The sequence below is a fragment of the Sardina pilchardus genome, chromosome 23 (genome assembly GCF_963854185.1).
Source record: "Sardina pilchardus chromosome 23, fSarPil1.1, whole genome shotgun sequence".
Lineage (NCBI taxonomy): Eukaryota > Metazoa > Chordata > Actinopteri > Clupeiformes > Clupeidae > Sardina > Sardina pilchardus.
Window position 1 is genome coordinate 21,777,830 of NC_085016.1, and position 21,168 is coordinate 21,798,997.

At 43.4% G+C, this 21,168-nt stretch overlaps 1 protein-coding gene across 1 annotated transcript; it reads right to left on the minus strand.

Moving 5' to 3' along the window:
- Window positions 1–3,175: 3,175 nt before the first annotated feature.
- Window positions 3,176–19,452, minus strand: cobll1a (cordon-bleu WH2 repeat protein-like 1a). Its single transcript, XM_062528627.1, has 12 exons — window positions 19,087–19,452; window positions 17,488–17,800; window positions 16,611–16,818; window positions 14,810–15,035; window positions 14,166–14,210; window positions 13,650–13,756; window positions 12,946–13,155; window positions 12,465–12,600; window positions 7,639–7,789; window positions 6,482–6,876; window positions 4,576–5,394; window positions 3,176–3,690 (listed from the first exon to the last, which is right to left on the minus strand). The coding sequence occupies exons 2-12, from the start codon at window positions 17,577–17,579 to the stop codon at window positions 3,665–3,667; spliced, it is 2,415 nt and encodes an 804-aa protein (XP_062384611.1). The 5' UTR covers window positions 17,580–17,800; window positions 19,087–19,452; the 3' UTR covers window positions 3,176–3,664.
- Between the last annotated feature and the right edge of the window lie 1,716 nt (window positions 19,453–21,168).

The following is a 21,168-nucleotide window of genomic DNA, read 5'->3' on the forward strand; positions in this document are numbered from 1 at the left end:
AGAAAGTAGAGAAGAAGGAGGTAGGTTAGTACAGGAGAGGAAAGACACACACACACACACACACACACACACACACACACACACACACTCACGCGCGCACACACAAACACAAACGCACACAAACACACACACACACACACACACACACACTTGGCAGCAGTGTGAGCAGCAGGCCCCAGGGGGCAACCAGTCAGGACCACACTTAGTCCTCTACTACAGAGTCAACTAGACTTAATGAAGAAGTGGTTTTACTTCATTACTTCTGTGTTATTCGCCAGGTTCACCAAGTTCAAGACGTATTTAAAAAGCCTTTTCAATTAATGAATGTTGTTTCAAGAGTTGATTGGTAGAGTATGTGTAAGATTGGTGGCATATGTGTTTGAAGAACATAATTCATTATGGAGTTATTTAGCACTTACGACTAGGATGCCCTGCATTGAAATGTGATGGTGGGGTTAATTGTGAAAGATCTGGATTATTTTCTATTACTAATTATCGAAGATCTGCATGCATTAGATGTATTTGGTGAGGTGGCCTGGGTTCAATTTCCATATTTGATACAGGCCTTTGAAACCTGAAGCATTTACCATTCTTTTTGCTGTTGATTTCATTTTTTAATACATTTTATTATTATTATAATGAATCATATCAATGTATTTGTTATGAATGTGGATCGCTTTTGCACATTTATGATTCTGGGCGCTAGGGATGTCGTTCTTATTGTCAATTATTGTTATATATTATATTAATGTATTTATTATTCTTGTGAACCTTCACTAAAGTTGACATGACCTTCTACTACCTAAAACAAGATTTGAGACTAATCAAAGCTTTACTTTTTTATGTGTTCACCACGCAAGCACACACATACTCATGTGCGTGCACTCAAACACACACACACACACACACACATACACACACAGAGAGAGAGAGAGAGAGAGAGAGAGAGACATAACCCTCATCTCCACCATCCTCACATAGGCTATACACACAACAGCGCAAGCACTTGGTGGAACTTTACTCTAAATGTACCCCCCCACCCCACTCCAACTCCAGGTTCAGAAAGTAAAAGCCCAATCATGTAGGCCTATTGGTTCTACCTGTGCACTTAACACAGGTGATCTCATCAATTAGCTGTTCTACCTGGCTGAAGAGTTGTGCTAATTATGTGTATTCTCCATTCAGGTCTGTGCGCACGAACACCACAGTTATTTCTGTTGTTTGTTTTTTTGTTTCACAGATATGTGGTAGGACTTTTACTTTCTGAAGCTGGACTTTTCTACCTCTGCCCCCCTGGATCACCCAGGTGGTGTAAACATGTGTCTGTGCTGTGTAGTGCGTTATGGTTAGTGCACTCCAGGACTACTCACAAGGCAGGTGATTGCAATGGGCATTTTCTAACAAAGATCCTTAATAAAGTCATTCAACCTCTCCGTGGAAATAACTCTGAGAGACAGCGGCTGTCAAACAAGAGGCTCCACTGCTCCCTATTGATGAGTCGGTGTAACTGCATTCTCTTTGTTCAAACGCCGTCGGTTCCACACACACAAAAAAAATATCCGTTTGTATAAAGTGAGTTGGTGTGTCAGTGGGAAGTTTACTGTTAGTGAATCTATTATTAAATGTTAAGGTTATGTATTTGTATTGCGAAAGGAGACTTATTTTCAGTGTGCACCTGCTGTACGGTTACATACTGCTGGAGGGATTTTGTGAGTGTAGGCACAAATCTGAATCAATGTCAAGATGACCCATCACCTCTCTCTCTCTCTCTCTCTCTCTCTCTCTCTCTCACTGAAATTCTTTCCCTCTCTCTCGGCCATTTCTATCCAGCGTGGTTATCCACGGCTGCCTCACATGCCTCCAGCAGCCTGGCGCATGCAGCCTCTCTCAGTCAAATTGTGGGAGATGAGAGAGGGATGATGAGGGATGGCGGTAGAGAGATAGAGGAGAGGAGAGAGGGATGGAGAAACAGACGCTGAAGAGAGAGGAGAGAGAATCCACTGTCCACTGTATGGCTAATAGAATAATGAGTAAATTGAGCACATTGCATGTGTGCCCTCAGCTGATGAACTGTGTTTTTATCTAAATGTGTATGTCCACAGAAGCAAACACACACACACACACACACACACACACACCTGCATGCTTTGAAACCTACAATCATGTGTGATCGTGGATCTAGTCCGAATCTCTAAAAATATAATAATAATTAAAAAGAAACAGCTGCGCACAGACACAGGAGGACCATTCCCTTCACTGCCCAGGTTTCATCGGCCCACTTGATGATTTTCCTGTAATTCAATTCACATTAAAGAATATTGTTCGAATTGATTGAGAGTAGGTGTAAGGTTAGTGACATGTGTGTTATAGAAACATAATTCATCATCATCTTAATAACTTATAGGTAGAGTTGCCATGGTTTGAAATGAGATACGGTAGATTGTAAAAGAACTATAATTATTTTGATTACAATAACTAACTATTATAATATAATAACTTTTGATATTTTTGACACCAGCCCCTAAAATCTGAAATATTGATTCAATTATGTTATCATCATTCTACTTTTACACGTATTCATTATTATTGTGAACCTGACACATAATGCATGACCTCCTAAAACAAGATATGCAAAGTACTGTACTGTATCAAGGGTTTCCGTTCCTATTTTTTCACCACATGGGTGGACTCACACAGACACACCCATACACAGGACCCACCACCCCTACAGTATACAGTACACAGTACAGTTATGGTAAAGACATGCAGGCCGTGTTGTATAAATGTGACGATAAAGTGTGAAGAGGGAGCTACTGCAGTTAATGGAAACCATCTCTGGCTCCAGAGCTCACAAAGCTTTCCTGGCTGTGCAACACTGCCACCTTGTGATCAAATATATAACTTGTCTATGGTCACATGCACACTATGCTTAAATTACATATGCATGCAAAGATAAAAATATATACTCAAAACATTTACATATGTATAAATACATGAATATGTTAAGATGGTTTATGTAGTACAGTTGGGGTAATCTGTGTCCAAATACACCTATCCACCTATCCAAGTGTCCACCTATTCAAAAGTATTGCCTTCTTACAATATGGCATTTCATAGGCTACATGTTGTTGTTGATTTGATAACATTTGAATGTAAAGATATTTTCAACACAATATGAGGGTATTTTCAATGCTTTATTTATGCACAGTAGCAAAACAAGTGATAGAACCGAGACATAAATGATTCAGATAAAGTCCAGTAAAAAACAATAAAGTAAAAAAATAATCTGTTTGTGTGCCAAAAATGCAGAAATACCACACACCAAAACGTAGCATAAATACACCAGTGTACTGTAAGCAATAAGCAAGCTTGGAATGTACATTTTACAGACTAGAAAATAACTTAGAAAAGACCAAGACATCTTCCATCATACCCTTCCCCACTCACAAGGACTGAGACATCCATCCTAATTCACCCGTGTTTGGTGGTTTGGTTACCGTGAAAACATCCATGCTCCGTTGTCTCATGTCATGTTTTTCATGGCAGGGACAGTGTGTCATTGCTGATTGCTGATTGAACTTCCATTCAAGGCTTCTTCAGGAATATCAGGCGGATAAACAAACGCGGGAAGGTCATCGCAAGGTCAGCCTCAGGTTCCCTCCCCTTAGCAGAGGTCAGTGGGTACACAGCCTATTACCAGAGAGACCAGTTGCCACGGTCAGGTCTTATATAAATGTTTGGCCGTGCCTTGCATACGTGACGTTAAATGGCCTACTGTAGGGGATATTTTTAACAAATCATCAAAGAATGACATTTAGTTACCCCTGCTGTATTATGACCACAAATTCGTCCACGTCTGAGACAAACTCATACACACACATGCTGTCACGGACATGCAGGAAATGGACATTTTATAAACAGGAGAAATTTGTTATGGATTGTCTATACATTCACCTCTTGAACCATCAAGATGTTTGTTTCTCCATCAAATGGAAGCAGGCTTCTGCTTTTCCAAGCAACCGACATGCACATAAAAATGTATACAATCAAGTGTACAAACTGTGTACCATAAAACAGATGTAACATATACATCCTTACGAAAAGAATGTGCCTCGGGAGTAAGGCACAGGAATGAATGGGAAACTGTGAAAAAGCACTGACGTCGGATGTCCTTTTATTTATGGCCAATGCAGATAGCTGAGGACAGGACTATCTTGACCCTGTTCCTGAGCTGGGTACAAGCCAGGTTCATTTCTAGATGGATCTACAATCTGGGTGGGTCTATCCTCCTCTGGCTAGCTGCCTTTTTCTACACATATCCTGTCAGAGACAGAAACTTGCTAAGCAAATCAAAATGGGAAGAACAGACTTGCTTTTGTCACTTGAAACAGTTAAGTTCCTCCATATACAGATGTGTACGTATGATTGTGTTGAGTCCACCATCATCCATACTAACACCTTTTCCCATTTATTCACTTATTTCACACACTCACCAGTTCACACACTCCTAAATTCCCAGTGCACCCCCAGCTCAAACACACACACACACACACACACACGCACACACACACTAACCGTTGCTGTAGGGGCTCTCTGGGTGAGCAGGCCGTCGTCGGTTGGTGTTAAAGGCCTGAGTGAAGCGCTGGGCCCTCTGGGCAACAGCCAGGGCGAAGAGAGACAGCCCCCCCGGGGGCTCGGACGCGGGCAGCCTCCCCGGGCCACAGGACCCAGGGGTGGAGGACAGGTCCACTGGGTGGTGTTGGGCCTCGGTAGGGGAGTACTGACTCTCTTTAGTGCTCTCTTTCCAGAGGACAGGCGGAGGAGGTGGGGGGAAGCTGTCTTCCTTTTCTTCCTCCTCCTCCTCCTCACCCTCGTCTTCATCCTCTTCTCGTTTTTCTTCTCCCTCCTCCTCCTCTTCCTGTTCACCTCCGTCATCTTCGACAACATCATCCTCAATGCTCTCTTTCTCGCTGCCATCAAATCCCTCATCTTCTTCTCCTTCTTCCTCATCCTCCTCTTCCTTGTCTTCTTCCTCCTCTTCCTGGTCTTCTTCCTCTTCCTCTACTTCCACCTCTACCTCATCTCTCTCTAGTTCCATCCTATCTTCATGACACACCTTCCCCTCCTCCCACTCATCTGCGCTCTCTTCTTTTTTCTCTTCCTCCTTTCTTTCTACATTTCTTCCCCCCTGATCCTCCCTCTCATCACACTTCCTCTTTTCCTCTGCCCCGTCTGTGTTCCGGTGACGTGGTTCTCCATCTAGAACCGGGACCCTCTTCTGAAGCTCCTGCATGAGGGAGGTGTGACCCGCTGTGCTCCTCTGTGAGGCCCAGAACGGGACTCCACTGATGGGCTTCGGTTTGGTGGCAGGGGCCCTCCAGTCCTTGCTTTTATCTGGATGGATGGATGGATGGAAGGAAGGAGGGAAGGAAGGAAGGAAAGAAAGAAAGAAGGAGGGACAGAAAAGACAGAGCGGAGAAGACAGAAACATGAATAAAGTAAAAGCACTCAGAGAGCGCAAACCTCCGCCAGGCGAATACATAACCGCCTCCTGGATCCAGACGGTGATACAGATCACTACCAAAATGTAATATTTTCTTCCTTGGGTCATTTCAGACCTTCCCTGAAAATGTAATGGAAATCCATCCATAACCTTTTGAGTTATCTTGCTAACAGACAAACAGACAAACATAAAAAACAAACCCTGATGAAAACATAACCTCCTTGGCGGATGTAATGATGAAAAGAAAAATAGAGGGAAGGAAATTCATCAAGCTAAAAAAATCCTCTACTGATCAACCATATACAGTGGGGGGATTAAGTATTTGACCCCACATCATCACATACCCTTCACCATAGCTAGAGATTGGCATGGTGTTTATTCCAGGTAGCCTATTAGCCTGTTTGATTTGCATTGAGCTCAATGAGCATCAAACAGGTTAATAGGCTAACTGGAAAAACACCATGCCAATCTCTAGCTTTGGTGAAGGGTATTTGATGATGTGGGGCTATTTTAATTCCAAAGGCCAAGGGAACTTTATCAGGATGCATAGGAATTTAACATAGGGGTCAAATACTTATGCCTCATGTATTTAAGGAAGAACATTTTATCTATTTACGATACATTCTTCAATCACAAAGAAAATTGGTGTCCTTAATGGTTGGATTTGTACTACATTTTTGGCATTTAAGGCATTAAGATCAATAATCAAAAGATGATTTTATATTCCTCTTTTTAGTCAACTTTAGCACGGGGTCAAATACTTAGTCCCCCCACTGCATGTGCCTCTGACCATATGAAAGACACCAGACATCTTGATGAACCATTTCACTATGAAGTTGTTTCCCAGGTGGTACTGAATGGTCTTGAATTTCCCCTTGAGGATCAATAAAGTATCTATCTATCTATCTATCTATCTATCTATCTATTTACTGGGGAAACAAGAGCATTCTTCAGCACTCATACAGTATATCTTCTTACCTGCTGATTCTGAGGCACTTCCTTCACGTACATTTCCTGTGGACCTGCTGCTTGGCTCTACCTGTTCTGCATGGTACCCTGGACAGTCCAAAGAGCGCTGCTTCTCCAGCTGGTAGCTCCTGTGCTGCCTCTCCCTGTCCCTCAGTCTGGGGATGACGGTGAAGGTGGTCAGGCCGCTCCCGATGCTCCCGCTGCTCCGCAGCTTTCGCCCGGACGACGAGCCCGCGCCCACCCAGCTGGGGCTGTTGTGACTGCTGGAGCCGGCCGACGGCGTCCGGCGAGAGGGCGAAGCTGCGGACTCCGCTGGCTCCTCCGGCTGACCACCGGGTGTGGGTCCGTCACACTCGGACTTCCTGGACTCACACTCCACACACACTGAGCACTCTTCACGGGGCCTGAGTGGAAACCAAGAGGGGTTATTATGACGATTTTGCTTGTAAGTATGTTTTGTAAAGAGACAGTTCACGTACATTTGCTTTGATGCTTACATGGAAGTAAGCATCATCAACATCTAGATTAGTTGTGTTTGCTTAGTTTATTCAAAGCAACTCTATGTGGTACTTTTGTTTTTACCTTAAAATAACATTTTCATAAATCACTTCGATGATCTACTGACTTAACCTGGTGTCTCTGACATTGTGAACATGCCCCTGAAACGTCTGGAATCCACTATGGTGCACAGGAACATGACTCTTTTCATACTGGCACCTTGACCTTACCACTAAATGGACACCCAGTATGTTGAAAAGGGGAATAAACAGCTATGCTTACAGTATTGTGTTGCTGTGCATTAATACTCTATTATGGATCTTACAGGGGAGCTACACCAGGCACGTAACTGAAACGTTCCGTTCGCGACACATAAAATCCATTGGTCTACTTTTTTTTACATTTATTTATTTTAATGTATGCGCCACTGTCGCGTCTGGTGTAGCTACTTTTGATTATAGTGATTATTAACTGCTGCAGCATAAGTTTTGCGAACGGAACGCTTCAGTTACGCGCCTGGTGTAGCTCCCCTGTTAGAAGTTGAACTGAGAGGCCAATGGGTATTCAACTTAGACAAATGGAATAATAATAATAATAGTTTGTTAGGAAAAACAAACAAACAAACAAACAAACAACAAAACAAAACAAAACAAACTCAGAGCTCATACTTGTCGTTGTGATGCAGTTCTTCACACAGACAGCCCCCTGTACCATTCACTGCGTGGTGTATAAGCGCTGTGACGGGATAGTTTATTGATCGGTCTTCATTCAGGGTTTCCTCTGGAACCTCCCTCACAGGAGCCAAATTACCCAAGACGTCTGCAGAAGGACAGAGGAACACCCATGGATGTATACACACAACAAACAAACAAAGAAACAAACACCTCCACTCATACAAAACAAAAACAAAAAACGAATACGCATGCCTGCCCTCACATGTGCATCCACACCCATACACACACAAAACCCTCAGGACTGGCAAAAGGCAGATGGGGAATCTTTTTCAGATGCATCAGCTCTATCGCGAAGGCCCTGTCCACATCAGGGTAAATATAAATGCACACAATTTGAGGTGAAAATGATCTCTGTCCACATAATCAATTTCGTATTGTTTTTCAAAAGTGTTGCGTCCACACTAGAACAGAAAAAAGTGTTTGTTGTTGGTGGTACTGGAACACTCAATTTTGTCAGTATGATTGCAACCGCAATCTGAAAGTAAAAAGTGAATCTGAAAATCTGAAGCGTCGCAATGTCTGTGTTTTCACTGCCCACACTACAATACGAACCCGATGTTTTCAGATGTATGCATCCCAGAGAACTTTTTTTCAAAAAGCTTTGTATTTGTCGCCGGAATATGCCGTTTTATTGTGGACGTAAGGGCTAAACGGAGAAATAATTATACATATTGATATTTACTTAGTTTAGTGTGGGCAGGAGCTAAAGCACAGAACCAAAGCATAAAGGTTATGTGGAGTATGAACAGGACATTTCTTTGTTATGCAGTATACCAACCATAATCTGTACAAAACGCACGCACGCACTCTCACACACACACACACACACACACACACACACACACACACACACACACACACACACACACACACACACACACACACACACACACACACACACACACACACACACACACACACACACACACACACACACACACACACACACACACACACACACACACACACACACACACACACACACACACACACACACACACACACACACACACACACACACACACACTGATGATTGTAGTCTTTACCAGACAGAAGATTTGCCTTCGCTAGACAGCTTTTTTTCTGAGATATGAAGAGCATGTCTGGAATGCTCTGTGCCTGCATACAAACCCTGAGATTGGAGCTTCCTATAGGAGCACCTTACATGTCTCAAGGCTCTTGCACATACAGTAGGAAGCGCCAATGCCATTGCCACGCTCTGAAACTCTTTTGCAATGGCAGAATGGGTTCTGCTGTGCACGCACGCACACACACACACACACACACACAATACATGAGTATGTGTCATGCATAATGCTCACCCAAACTTGATAAGTCCACTGTGCTTTTGTCCAAAACCATAAATCTGTAATAAGCCCCCTTGGCCCCTCTTGTCACAGCATGTGGTATTTATTTGTTTAACTGCATTTATTTATCTTTATTGGTCTATTTTCTTACCATAAAAACACTAGAAAGTGGAACAACGCTTCCATACTGTGAGGGTAATTGATTTATTCAAATTTGGTCTAATCGAAATTGCGGTAATTAAGACAGTTTGACATTAGTCACATGAAAACTTAAAACATTTAAAAATTAATTTGGCAAAAGAACATGTCTCACAGAGAAAATGCTGCATATAAATTAGAAACAGGATGATACGGAATAGGTCAGGAGGAATTATAATCCCATTTTAGACCAAACAGAGAATATACACAGACACAAAAACAAACACAATAAAGTCAATAACTAAGCACTTAGCTTTGTGATATATGTGCCCAAGTACAATTTATGCGTGTGTATAAAATAAACTAAATCAAGTAGTGTGATACTGTTAGGCACAAATGTAAAGAAGCGATTTAATTGGCTGTTTGCCAGACTAAGGCACAATTGGCCCAGTATATGGTATGGTCATCTCATCTCAAGTGTGCAAGGAAGCAATGGAATTCTATTATCTCTCTTTGCATGCTACAATTGAACTACTGAAACATGTGTGCATCATGGTCTCTGGATATATAGTTCGTCATCCTGCCACAATACAACAGGGTTCATCAGGACTTTTATAATCATTACCATGTGCTACAAAGCAACGCACCATACAAAGGCCAATGCATCATATTCAGCATTTTTGCTATGGAATCAAAGATGCCATTGTAAACTTGAATACATCTCTGGTTGGTGTTCTGCCTATTCCAATATTCTAGATATCATATTATGCTAAAGCAAGCTTGTGACACTATGAAAGAGAGATAGATATATTTACAATATCCAAAAGTGAGGATTTACACAGACGAAATGATAAAACAAAACAAACACAAATGCAAAAGTATCAAGGGCGGGAGGGGGGGGGGGACAAACTGACACCGAAACAACAAACATTGACGTTGACATGACGCACATACATACGCATAAGAGTAATAAAACAAAACACATCATAGCACTGATGATGAATAAAAGAGCAAATAGACACAGACACCATATGACACACAGCTGTGACGTGATGGGACAATGACGCTGACACAGCAGGAGAGCGGGAGCACCACGGGAGGAGGAGGAGGAGGAGGAAGAGGAGGCATCCCACGAAGCACCACAGGAGAGGAGGACAAGCGGAGGAAGAGGAGGAGAAGGAAGAGCAGCGGGTCAAGGGAAGGTGTGGGGAGCAGAGAAGGGGAGGACGAGGGAGGCACCTCAAAACCCTCTCTCATTCGCCCGCTGCTGGACACTCTGGGTCTAGACCGAGGAGAGAAGAGGAGGGGGGTGAGGGGGTGGGGGTGGGGTTAAGTGTGATTTACGAGGCACAGATCTAGGCAGGACAACCCGACAGTGCTTTGACTCTATGGTGATACCTTCTCTGTCTGTCACAGAGGACGGAAACTGAATTTAGCATCAGCTGGCCTGGATATCATCTATAAGACACCCCAGGCACAATGTTACAGCTCCCACTGCATGGCAGATCAGCAAGACTTGTAATGGACAACATACAGTGACTGCTTGAATGTGTGAACGTGTATTACATTCCAATCAGTCATCATCCAGTCATCATTATCAGGAAGATTTCTACTTGTAAACTGATTACATAATCGGAGCAGGTCTAAGCTGAGGGAGTAAATGCCTGATCGCACTCGGAACGATAACAATAAAGATAAATGTAACTATGACGATGTGAGCGTCCACACTGACCAATGATAACGAGAGTCTCTTCTTGTGTTGATGAATGTGATAGTAAATGTGAAAATGTAATAGCTATGAGGTTTTTTATCGTTCATAAAACTGTTCTGAAAGTGATCCAGAAAGACATTGTTCCTCATGTTGTTATCATTATAGTTTATGAGTGGACGTTGTCATTCAGATTATTAGCGCAAAGTTAGGTTCATCCATTATAGTTATCATTCTTGATGTTAACAGCCCTTAAGATAACTCCTGAAAACTGTAATTACCATGTCAGGCCCTTATCTACAGCAGTATCCCCTATGTGAGGGGGGAAGAGAAGGTCTTCTGGTTCAAACAGGAAATGATCAGGGTGTGTCAGATTGAAATGATGTTTGTATGAGAGGAATTTACCGTAAGATATACGATATAAAAATATGTTCTTGTGACATAGTGAGTGGAAGGCTGATTACTTGACTGGGGTAAACTTGGGAAACTTTTCTGTCCTGGCTGTCAAATGATTTGCTGCTGCCAGTGTATAAAAAATGTCTTTGTTCTCCATTTACTTGTGAGTACAACACCAAACAAGACATTCAGCACAGACATACTGTACCAGACAACTCAAAGGCCCTGAGAATAATAATAATATTTTTTCAGCAGAGTATTGCAGCTAAATTTGAGCTCAACAGCAAGCCTCAACAGACCTGAAACAGTGCACTGATTGACCAGAATAGTGTAGTGTTTGTCACCCATTTACACAGCCAGAGGCATGTACTAGGAAGCATGGTTTCCAGGTAACTTGAGTAATCACCAATCTCAAAAGAATGCAATTAGCCGTATGCTTGATCTAGTGTCACTCCAGAGATCAGTGAACTAACTAACTCCTAAGTTCCTAACTACCTCCAAACTAAACTCCTTAAGCTACATGAACAAGATGGTAAACTTGCTCTGTAATATACTGTAGCCTTCTGGACCAGAGCCTTTTTTTATCATGACACACAGAGAACATAGGAACATGAGGAAAATGTAGTTGCTTACAATCAAGGCGTGCACCTTTAAGAAACAGGCCACATTTTTTCATGTTGGGCCACATGGCAAGTGCTCAAGCTTGGATTAAGCGCTGATACTGGGACAGACGGACCTGGGATGTGACCTGGATGAGACTGACCTACAGTAAGATAAGCAGTTCAAATATACCGCTGGTGGACATGTAGGGTGTTTTCAAACTTATTATGGTCCAGATCATGGGCTAAATCAACACAAATATTGAGCTTGTCCCTGGGTATGTTTTGTGTTCACAACGCAACATTTAGAGTGGGACAAAACTAAACGAAACTCCAAACACAATTTTAACTACTCTGAAATTGGTCTGATTATTGCTTCGACATTGACAGATGTTCCAGATGGAAGGTTCCACTGTAGAGTGCGACTGGACAGGAAGCATGTCGGGAAAAATTCCTCTACAAAGTCTTGATCCATTTGTATGTTCCAATAGACAGTGTGGTTGCTGTGTTTACACATACCTAAACAAATGTATCTTTGTGGAGAAACGATCCACGTTCTAATTGGCCAAACGAGCGAGATGTGAAAGTACCCCTCGGTTTGAGGCGACTCACCTTTAGGGGCGTGGTCCTCTGGGGTGTCGTCGTCTGGCGGGGGGCTGGGAGGCGGGGGGAGGGCAGGGGGAGGCGGGGCTCGCCGCTTGGTTCTCTTCAGGGAAGACTCACTGGAGGAGCTGTGACTGAGTGTGGTCTGGAGACACACACAGACACACAGACACACAGACACACACACACACAGACACACACACACACACACACACACACACACACACACACACACACACACACACACACACACACACACACACACACACACACACACACACACACACACACACACACACACACACACACACACACACACACACACACACACACACACACACACACACACACACACACACACTAATTATAATGACTTAAAAACATACACTGAAAATAATAATAACAACACTTGAAAATGCAATGCACTTGAAACACATGTAGTTCCGGTAGTAGTGTAAGAAACAGAGAGTCCACATATTCCCCCACTCGCCTCTTTCCCAGAGTGGTCGGCGGCGAGCGCGGGCTGGCTGGTGTTGAGGTCGGCGGGGAAGCTCTGGGAGGCCAGCAGGGGCGGCAGCGGCGCGCGCCTCTTCTTGGACTTCTCCGAGGGCAGCGTGCTGCAGCGCGAGGTCAGGAAGCTCAGGCTGAGAGTGCGCTGCTTATGGAGCAGAGGGGAGGTCGGGGCGCTCGCAGACACGTCCTGATGGACAGATGCATGGACAGATAGATAGACAGACAGATTGATGGATTGATGAAAGAAAGGCAGACACAGAGACAGAGACAGAGACAGACAGATGATATCAACCACTGCAAGAAAGTGGAATAGTGCATTATGTCCAATATTCCAATATGTGGTTTAATGTTCTGCATTTCTCATTTCTGCATTGTTCATATATGCATACTGCAAACATTACATGCTACATGTATTCCAAAGGCTACATACAGAGCAGTAGACAGAAGTAAGTGGGGAGGGGACTAACTGGTGAGTGAGCTGAAGAATTGGGACAGGCTGCACAATGAATCAATCATAAAATCATTCATTCAACCAGACAGAAAGGGATAGATTTGAGTGTCAAGTAAGTGAGTGAGTGAGTGAGTGAGTGAGTGAACCAATGTTGCCTGAATTTGAATGTCCAATAATGGCTTAATATCCCAGATCAATGCACACCAGGACAGATGCATCCACTTACTCACCTTTTCTGTTTTCTTCTTAGCTATTCTAAAGAAACTGAAGAAGCTCTTGTTCTCCTTCCCCTTCTCACTCTTGTCTTTGGCAGGCGGGACTTTATTTTCCTTGGAGGCTAATTGGAGGGGAACAGAAATAGAACTGACAAACTGAGCTAATTAAGGGCATGTTCATTCACACCAACAAACTGCACTGTACACGGGCACGTTCGTTCACACCAACAAACTGCACTGTACACGGGCACGTTCGTTCACACCAACAAACTGCACTGTATATGGGCATGTTCATTCACACCAACAAACCAGCCCTGAGCACATGTTCATTCACACCAACAAACCGGCCCTGCACACCTAAATGTTCATTCACATCAACAAATCAGCACAGAAACATGGGAGAGTTCATGCTCACTAACGAGCCATGTGCAACTCACACACAGATGACTAAAACAATATTCACACACAATCATTGCACATGATGGCACAGTGTACGGCAATAAAGACTGCTTGCGCACAATAGAGACTTACCCTCACTGTCTGGAGTGGTAGCCACGGGCTCCGGGAGGTTAATGACTGTGTGTGATAGAGAACAACATGCCAGTCACTGTGATTGGATACAACATCGCCACTGAAGAGGACATGAGGTGTCTTTAGACAGCAGTACTGTTCCAGCCCATTACAATGCAATGCTGTACTGTACATGCCAAGGTGTATTAGATGGAGCGTGGGGCTTTGTGTGTATGGTGAGAACACGGCAAGAAAATCAACACACACACGCACGCGCACACACACACACACACACACACACACACACACACACAAACACAAACACACTTGACATTTAAATACATACAACCATACACACACACACACACACACACACAAACACACTTGACATTTAAATACTGTACATACAACCATACACACACACACACACACACACACACACACACACACACAGAGGTATATAGACACACACAAATGACCACACAACGTGATACTACACACGGCACACACACGCACGCACACACATTTAACAATGAAATACATACACCACACACCCCCCCAACCCCACACACACGCACACACACACACACACACAAACACACCCATTCAAATACATACACCTATACAGTAGACACACACACACACACACACACACACACACACACCTTTCGTGTCCTTGGCGAACACCTCCCTGATCCCATGGTCATTGAGTGATTTAGTGAGGTCCAGCGGCTCCTCCGATTGGCTGTTGAGGAAGAGGAGGGTGGTCTCGGGGTCGTACTCGCACTTGTCACAGATGGCGGGGAGCAGCTCGCTCAGAGGCACTTTGGGGCTCACGCGCACCACCGCCCGGTGCACTCGCCTGTAGAAGATCATCAGACGCACCGACACCTGGGACATGAAGAGAGGGAGGACACGTTAAAGGTGCACCATGCAAGTTTTTCAGCTTTAACAACGTTGATAACAACGTTGATAACAACTTTAACAACGTTGATAACAACGTTGATAACAACTTTAACAACGTACCATACTTTTCAATTCGTTTATGTCGCACCTAATATTTCACACAGTTTAGTATCGAACTTGGTTTGGTAGTAAACCTCCAAATAAGCCTCATTTCAATTGGGGGTAAATTTAGGAAGATCAGCTTCGGAGTCATTGGAATGGTTATTTGACTTATTTCAGGGTTAACGATGGCTGTCTCGCTTCCCCCTAGCGCCTGCGAACGGAAAAAAACACAGTCACGTGAGTTTGTGCCACCGGGTCAGTGGCACTGACAAACAGAAAGTCTCCAGCCTCACAATCATGCTCATGCAAAAGCAGACTGACCGATTGAGGAGTGTTGTAAAGTATACAAGCTAAAGCTGTGGGGAAAGCTCTGCAGAGAAATCTGCAAGCGTAACAAGAAAACAGTGAAGAAATCACCAGTCATAAGACAGTTATCCAAAACAACGTACCGTACTTTTCAATTAGTTTATGTCGCACCTAATATTTCACATAGTTTAGTATCAAACTTGGTTAGGTAGTAAACCTCCAAATAAGTCTCATTTCAATTGGGGGTAAATTTAGGAAGTGAGAAAACTACAGGCTACAGGCCTCTCACTCGGCCCTATCACCCATCAGGCAGGCAGGAGTAGCCCCGGTGATATTGTGAAGTTGGTGCTCGAAGGCTAGTCAGGCCTTGCTGAAGTTGTAGTAGCCTAAGTCACAATCATCTACAGTATGCTAATGTTGCAAAAACACCTAAAAACAATCTATGAGAACTTATGATTAATGCACGGTGTTGCAGTGACTGATATAACAAGATGGAGTTTACTCAAACGACCGCAAGTATCCAGCCTTACAGTATACAGTATGTTGATGTGTAACTTAAACCCATTTTAGCATCTAACCATGTGGCCAATGTAACAATATTCTACTACTTGCTTGTATAAGTGAATGTTTTAGGTACTGTAGGCTCAGTTAGCCAAAGGTTATCAAAACGTTGCCTACAGTTTAACTAAAAGCCGGTTTTGTTAGTGCCTAGCTCTTCCAGTGGAGAACTTGTATAGTCCCTGCTCAAGGGGTTGGAGAGGGTTTTTGCTCAATGCATCAATGCATCCTGCTCCCATCTTCCCATCCTCCCATAGGGAACGGAGTTCAAGCTGGAAACCATGTAAAGCCCCAGACACTTGAGAGACAGAGAAAGACACACACACACACACACACACACACACACACACACACACACACACACACACACACACACACACACACACACACACACATCTCTCAAAGCCAGAGGATGACCTCAAGCAGAAAACACATAGCATCTCTGATCATGCTGAACTGCAGCCTGTTTTGGTTCTATCTTGAGTAGCTAGGCAACACAGGCTGTCGCCTGGGGCACAAATGCCTGGAAGGCCACACGCATACATTTTTAACTGAAGTTCTCTCTCAAGCCCTCCAACTCTCCAACTTTCCCACCTCTGGCATGTAGGGGCCTTTCCTCTTGGTCCTTTCGTCCTCTCCTCGGTGCCTTAGGACCACCTGCTCAGCCTCCAGGGAGCCAATCAGAGAGTTGGGCTTGAACTTGATGTGATTCTGATTGGGCGACACCAGCTCCATGATGTGCTCGGAGGGGTTCAGGTGATACTCGCCACAGAGTGTGACCAGTACATCCATCACTGGTTTACTAGAGTAACAAAACAACAATGGAAGACATAATATCAGACAAAATAAATCAGCTTGAAGAGAATACTCACCCGCTTAACCATGAATACTGGCCACTAAATACGTTCTAATTGGGTAAAAACATGTGAAGAGAGCAGGATTTAGCAGACAATGCTATCTAAAATGACAGGGAGTCTAGATGTTGGGTATCACACTAGGGACACCCAGCCACAGCACCATTTCTCCAACATATTCACATGTAGTATGTACTGTATATAGTACATTTGGGTAAAATAAATGGTCAGTGGTAAACGGACTGCATTTGTATAGTACTTTTCACCAAAGCACTTAACAAGCAACTTCTGCTACATGGTGTATTCGTGCACATACACATACATATTCACATTCACATTCACATTCACATTCACATTCACACATATTGATGGCCAAGGCTTGGTGCCAATTTGCATTGGTATGTTATAAAGATTCCATATGAACACTGTGAGTAACATTTGGAATGGGCTCTGGAAATCCACATGCAAGACACTGACTGGATTACTGTATGTCAAATTAAGAAAAAGAAAATAAAACTCAGCCTGTGTGCATTTTAAGACCCTTAAACTGAAGTGGACCAGCAACAAGTATTTGTTTGTTTATGTTGGAGATGGGGGGAGTCCTCTCCGTGACTCACCTCCCATGTACAGTGGCCGTCTCCTCTGTGCCTCCGGGCAGCAGCACAGTCAGGGTCAGCTCCCTGTCCAGCATGTCCTCACACACCTCCATGGCAAACAGGTGTGTAGGGGTGTGTGTGTGTGTGTGTGTGTGTGTGTGTGTGTGTGTGTGTGTGTGTGTGAGCCAACTGAGCTCACCCAGGCTGTGTGTGCGTGTACAGTATGTGTGTGTGTTTCTCTCTTTCTGTATGAATGTGTGTGTGTGTGTGTGTGTGTGTGTGTGTGTGTGTGTGTGTAAGTGGGGGCCACACGGGGATCCTCACTGATAATTACCTGAAGGAAAATGGCATGATGAAAGTAAACGACGACAGAAAAACATGTGATTGTCGCAATGCATTTTTCTTACAATCACATTCACAAGCTTTTGTCTGACAGACAAGCAAACATAGCTGCAGTATTCCGCTTTTCACTCCTGATATTTCATAGCTACAATATTCCGTTTTTTTACTCCTGATATTTCATAGCTCCTGGGGTTACTGACATCTGTATCATTTGAATAGTGCTGGCACCAGTGCTTCAATCTGAATAAGGCCATAAAGGCCGAAACCTTACCGCTTTATTAAAAAAATTACTCATAACTCGGAGTGTGCGGCATCTCTCTCCCTAACTACGCTTTATACCAAGCCGTCTGCACCTCAACTTTGGTGTGCGTTTGTACCTCTCCTAGCAGTGCTAGAGCATGGCATTCACACTGACATCACCAGCTGAGAAAGGGATGGTCCCAATAGACTCAGTAGGGCAGGATGCCTCCTGTCCCGTGATCATAACTAACCTCAGTGTGAAATACCTTTCTGAGACTCTACTGGTGGGGGGAACACTGAACGCAGCACTAAATACCTCCAAACATTACACTGACCACCCAAGTGGAGAAAAGAATTACATTACATTACATTTGGTTGACGCTTTTTATCCAAAGCGACTTACAACATGGTAAACATTTTTAAGCTTTTAAGAGCAATTATATCAACAATTTTACAATGATAAACAAAAACCACAATAAGTGCATCAGTGAGTGTAATAAGTGCATCAATGAGGGCAATTGTCTGGATCAGGGTTTGCAGACGATTTTTGAAGATGGAGAGGGATGTCCCTACTCTAGTAGTAGGAACAGGTAGTGCGTTCCACCAACGAGGATATTCTAGAACTGGTGTATAAATATTAATCACCAGTGAAGTTGTGTCCAATTCAAGCAAAGTGGGTATGTGCTCACCCAGGCTTAAGTTATGTTTAAAGCACCCTCCCTCCCTTCCCCTCAAAGTCTTTGAATGTAATTTATGAAGTTAAGATTAATATGAATCTAAGATCACTGTGACATGATCATTTTCTAGCCCCATCTCTAATGCCCACCTAAAATGTTAGCTTTAGATAATTCCCCTGGTAACCACTGACAATATCATCTGAAAGACCAAACTTAATTTCTCAAAATTATGATCAGTGTGATAATATGCCTATGGGAATTAGTATTAGGAAAAATTGAAGTGGGCATCGCCAAAGGTATGCATGATGAGGCAAAAGAACACCACCAGCGAGTTATTAAGATCATAAGCAAGTGTACTCACATAGAGATGCTATCCAAATCTCAGAGAATTTGCCAAATGTAACGTTATCATCTTCACTAAGACCAATCTGCTACATGTTAATCAACGACACTGAACTCCTCAACATCAGCCACGACTGAACTCCCGTTAGAGTAACCCAGGCTATGCAAAGCAGCCAGGCACCAGGGCCAACGCCCGTCCGTGGAGTATTTTTGGAGTGTGTGTTCAACAATGCGTACCGCCACTATAACAGCTGCGTGTTCCCTTCACGGTTATTACCCGCAACGCACCACTGTATCGAAAGGTCAAGCACTTGATTTTCAACTTTTTAAGATATATAGGTGTTCTGGGAACAGTTTCCCCCGGTAAATCGCTGTAAGTCCGATATTTAAGTGAGCAGCTGATGTCGATTTTGGGTCAAGGCGTGCTAGAGGTTGACCCGGAGCGTCACCCTACGCCAGAATTTAACACATGCACCACAACTATGGCAGGCGCACGGGGAATGCACCTGTTGCCGATTGCTGGCCAAATTGATAATCAAGTGCCCAGCGCCCTGTCACAGTGAAAGAGAACGGCAGAGAAAGTGAACCTTTGCATCGACAATAATATGACATTAGATTTATTGTAGTAAACAAGTTTTAAGATATGCGCTCCTCTGCACAGAACAAAATAATTTAAGTCAAAGTCAAAGTGATTTAATGTGGTCAGTTAAATAGACTGTTACTGGTTATTTTAACTTTCAAAAGAGATGTTTAGTGCTAAGATCCAAGGATAGAATCAAAACACAGCTTGAAGAGCTCTCACTTGTACCCTCTCAAATTGCCAACCAAAGCACAACTAGGACTATCCCCATACAGGATTAAACACCCCTCCCTCAACATCTTCAACTCATAGAGGACTAATTCTCCTTTCACTTAGAGTTGACAGGATAAAACAGTCTTCACTTTTCCTTACCTTTGGGTTTCTTGTCTGGCATTCTCCTTGGTTAGAGTGCAGTCATTCCTGCTGGTTAGAGAGCGAAAGCATGGAGTACAGGACAGGCAGAGGAGGCAGGGTGACAGACTGAGGCAGGCTTCAGTAATCCCACTGATTTGCACACAGCTTAAGGCCCTGCCCAGTCTTGTGACAGTAGTAAATCTCTCTCTCTCTCTCTCTCTTTCCCTCTCTCTCTCTCTCTTATGTGCCTATGTGTTGATGGGCATTAGTGTATATACAGTATATTCATGAATGTAGGCTATGTTAGAGGTTGTCACCTATTTCAGTAGTAGGCTGCTATTTATCAACATGTCTTTTATTCTACGTATGCTTCATCCTATGTATTTAATTCATGGGTGTATCTCTTCAACTGATTCAACTGATACAATTATATAATTTTATATATGTTACAATTTTGCATCACTCGGCTTCTTCAAATAAAATCTGCCTAAAGTACCAGTCCCATTCATGTTTCCGTGGCATGTATTTAGTAATCCAGATTCTTTAAATAAACGACATGTGGTAATAAACTGTGGATGAGTTTCACATATTGATATTGTGAGGTGTCAGCCATATGTTGAGGCACTGAGGGGACTGCCCATGTCTAGACTATATCACTGTGTCAACAGAAGATACCGGAAACTCGGCCCGCAGCGAATCACCCTCAGCCAACTAATCAGCTTAACCTCCCCTCCACCCCACTGTACAGCCAATTAAAGCAGCGCAGCTTCAGAGAACTGTGTGTCGGTCTGTCTGTCAGTCAGTCTCTCTCTCTCTCTCTCTCTGTGTGTGTGTGTGTGTGTGTTTGTCTGTCTGACTGTCTTAGTGTGTGTGTGTGTGTGTGTGTGTGTGTGTGTGTGTGTGTGTGTGTGTGTGTGTGTGTGTTTGATGGGGAGAGGCACAGAGAATGAGAGTAGCCTATACGTTTATGTGCAAGAGAGAGAGAGAGAGAGAGAGAGAGAGAGAGAGAGATGGAGGCCGAAACACAAAGAAGACAGCCCATATTCACAAAGAATATTAACACTAAATGTAACAGATTTAGGATATACTCCTAACAATAAAGATCATGTCAATCACAATTTTAGCTCTGCCAATTTTATAACTAAGAGCAAGACACAAAGCATTTCA

Coding starts and splice junctions, on each gene's coding strand:
- cobll1a (XM_062528627.1), bottom strand. CDS start 17,579: ATGGAGGTGTGTGAGGACATGCTGGACAGGGAGCTGACCCTGACTGTG. Junction 15,036..16,610: donor AAGGCCCCTACATGCCAGAG/GTGGGAAAGTTG, acceptor TTCATGTCCCAG/GTGTCGGTGCGTCTGATGAT. Junction 13,757..14,165: donor TACCACTCCAGACAGTGAGG/GTAAGTCTCTAT, acceptor CCCTCCAATTAG/CCTCCAAGGAAAATAAAGTC.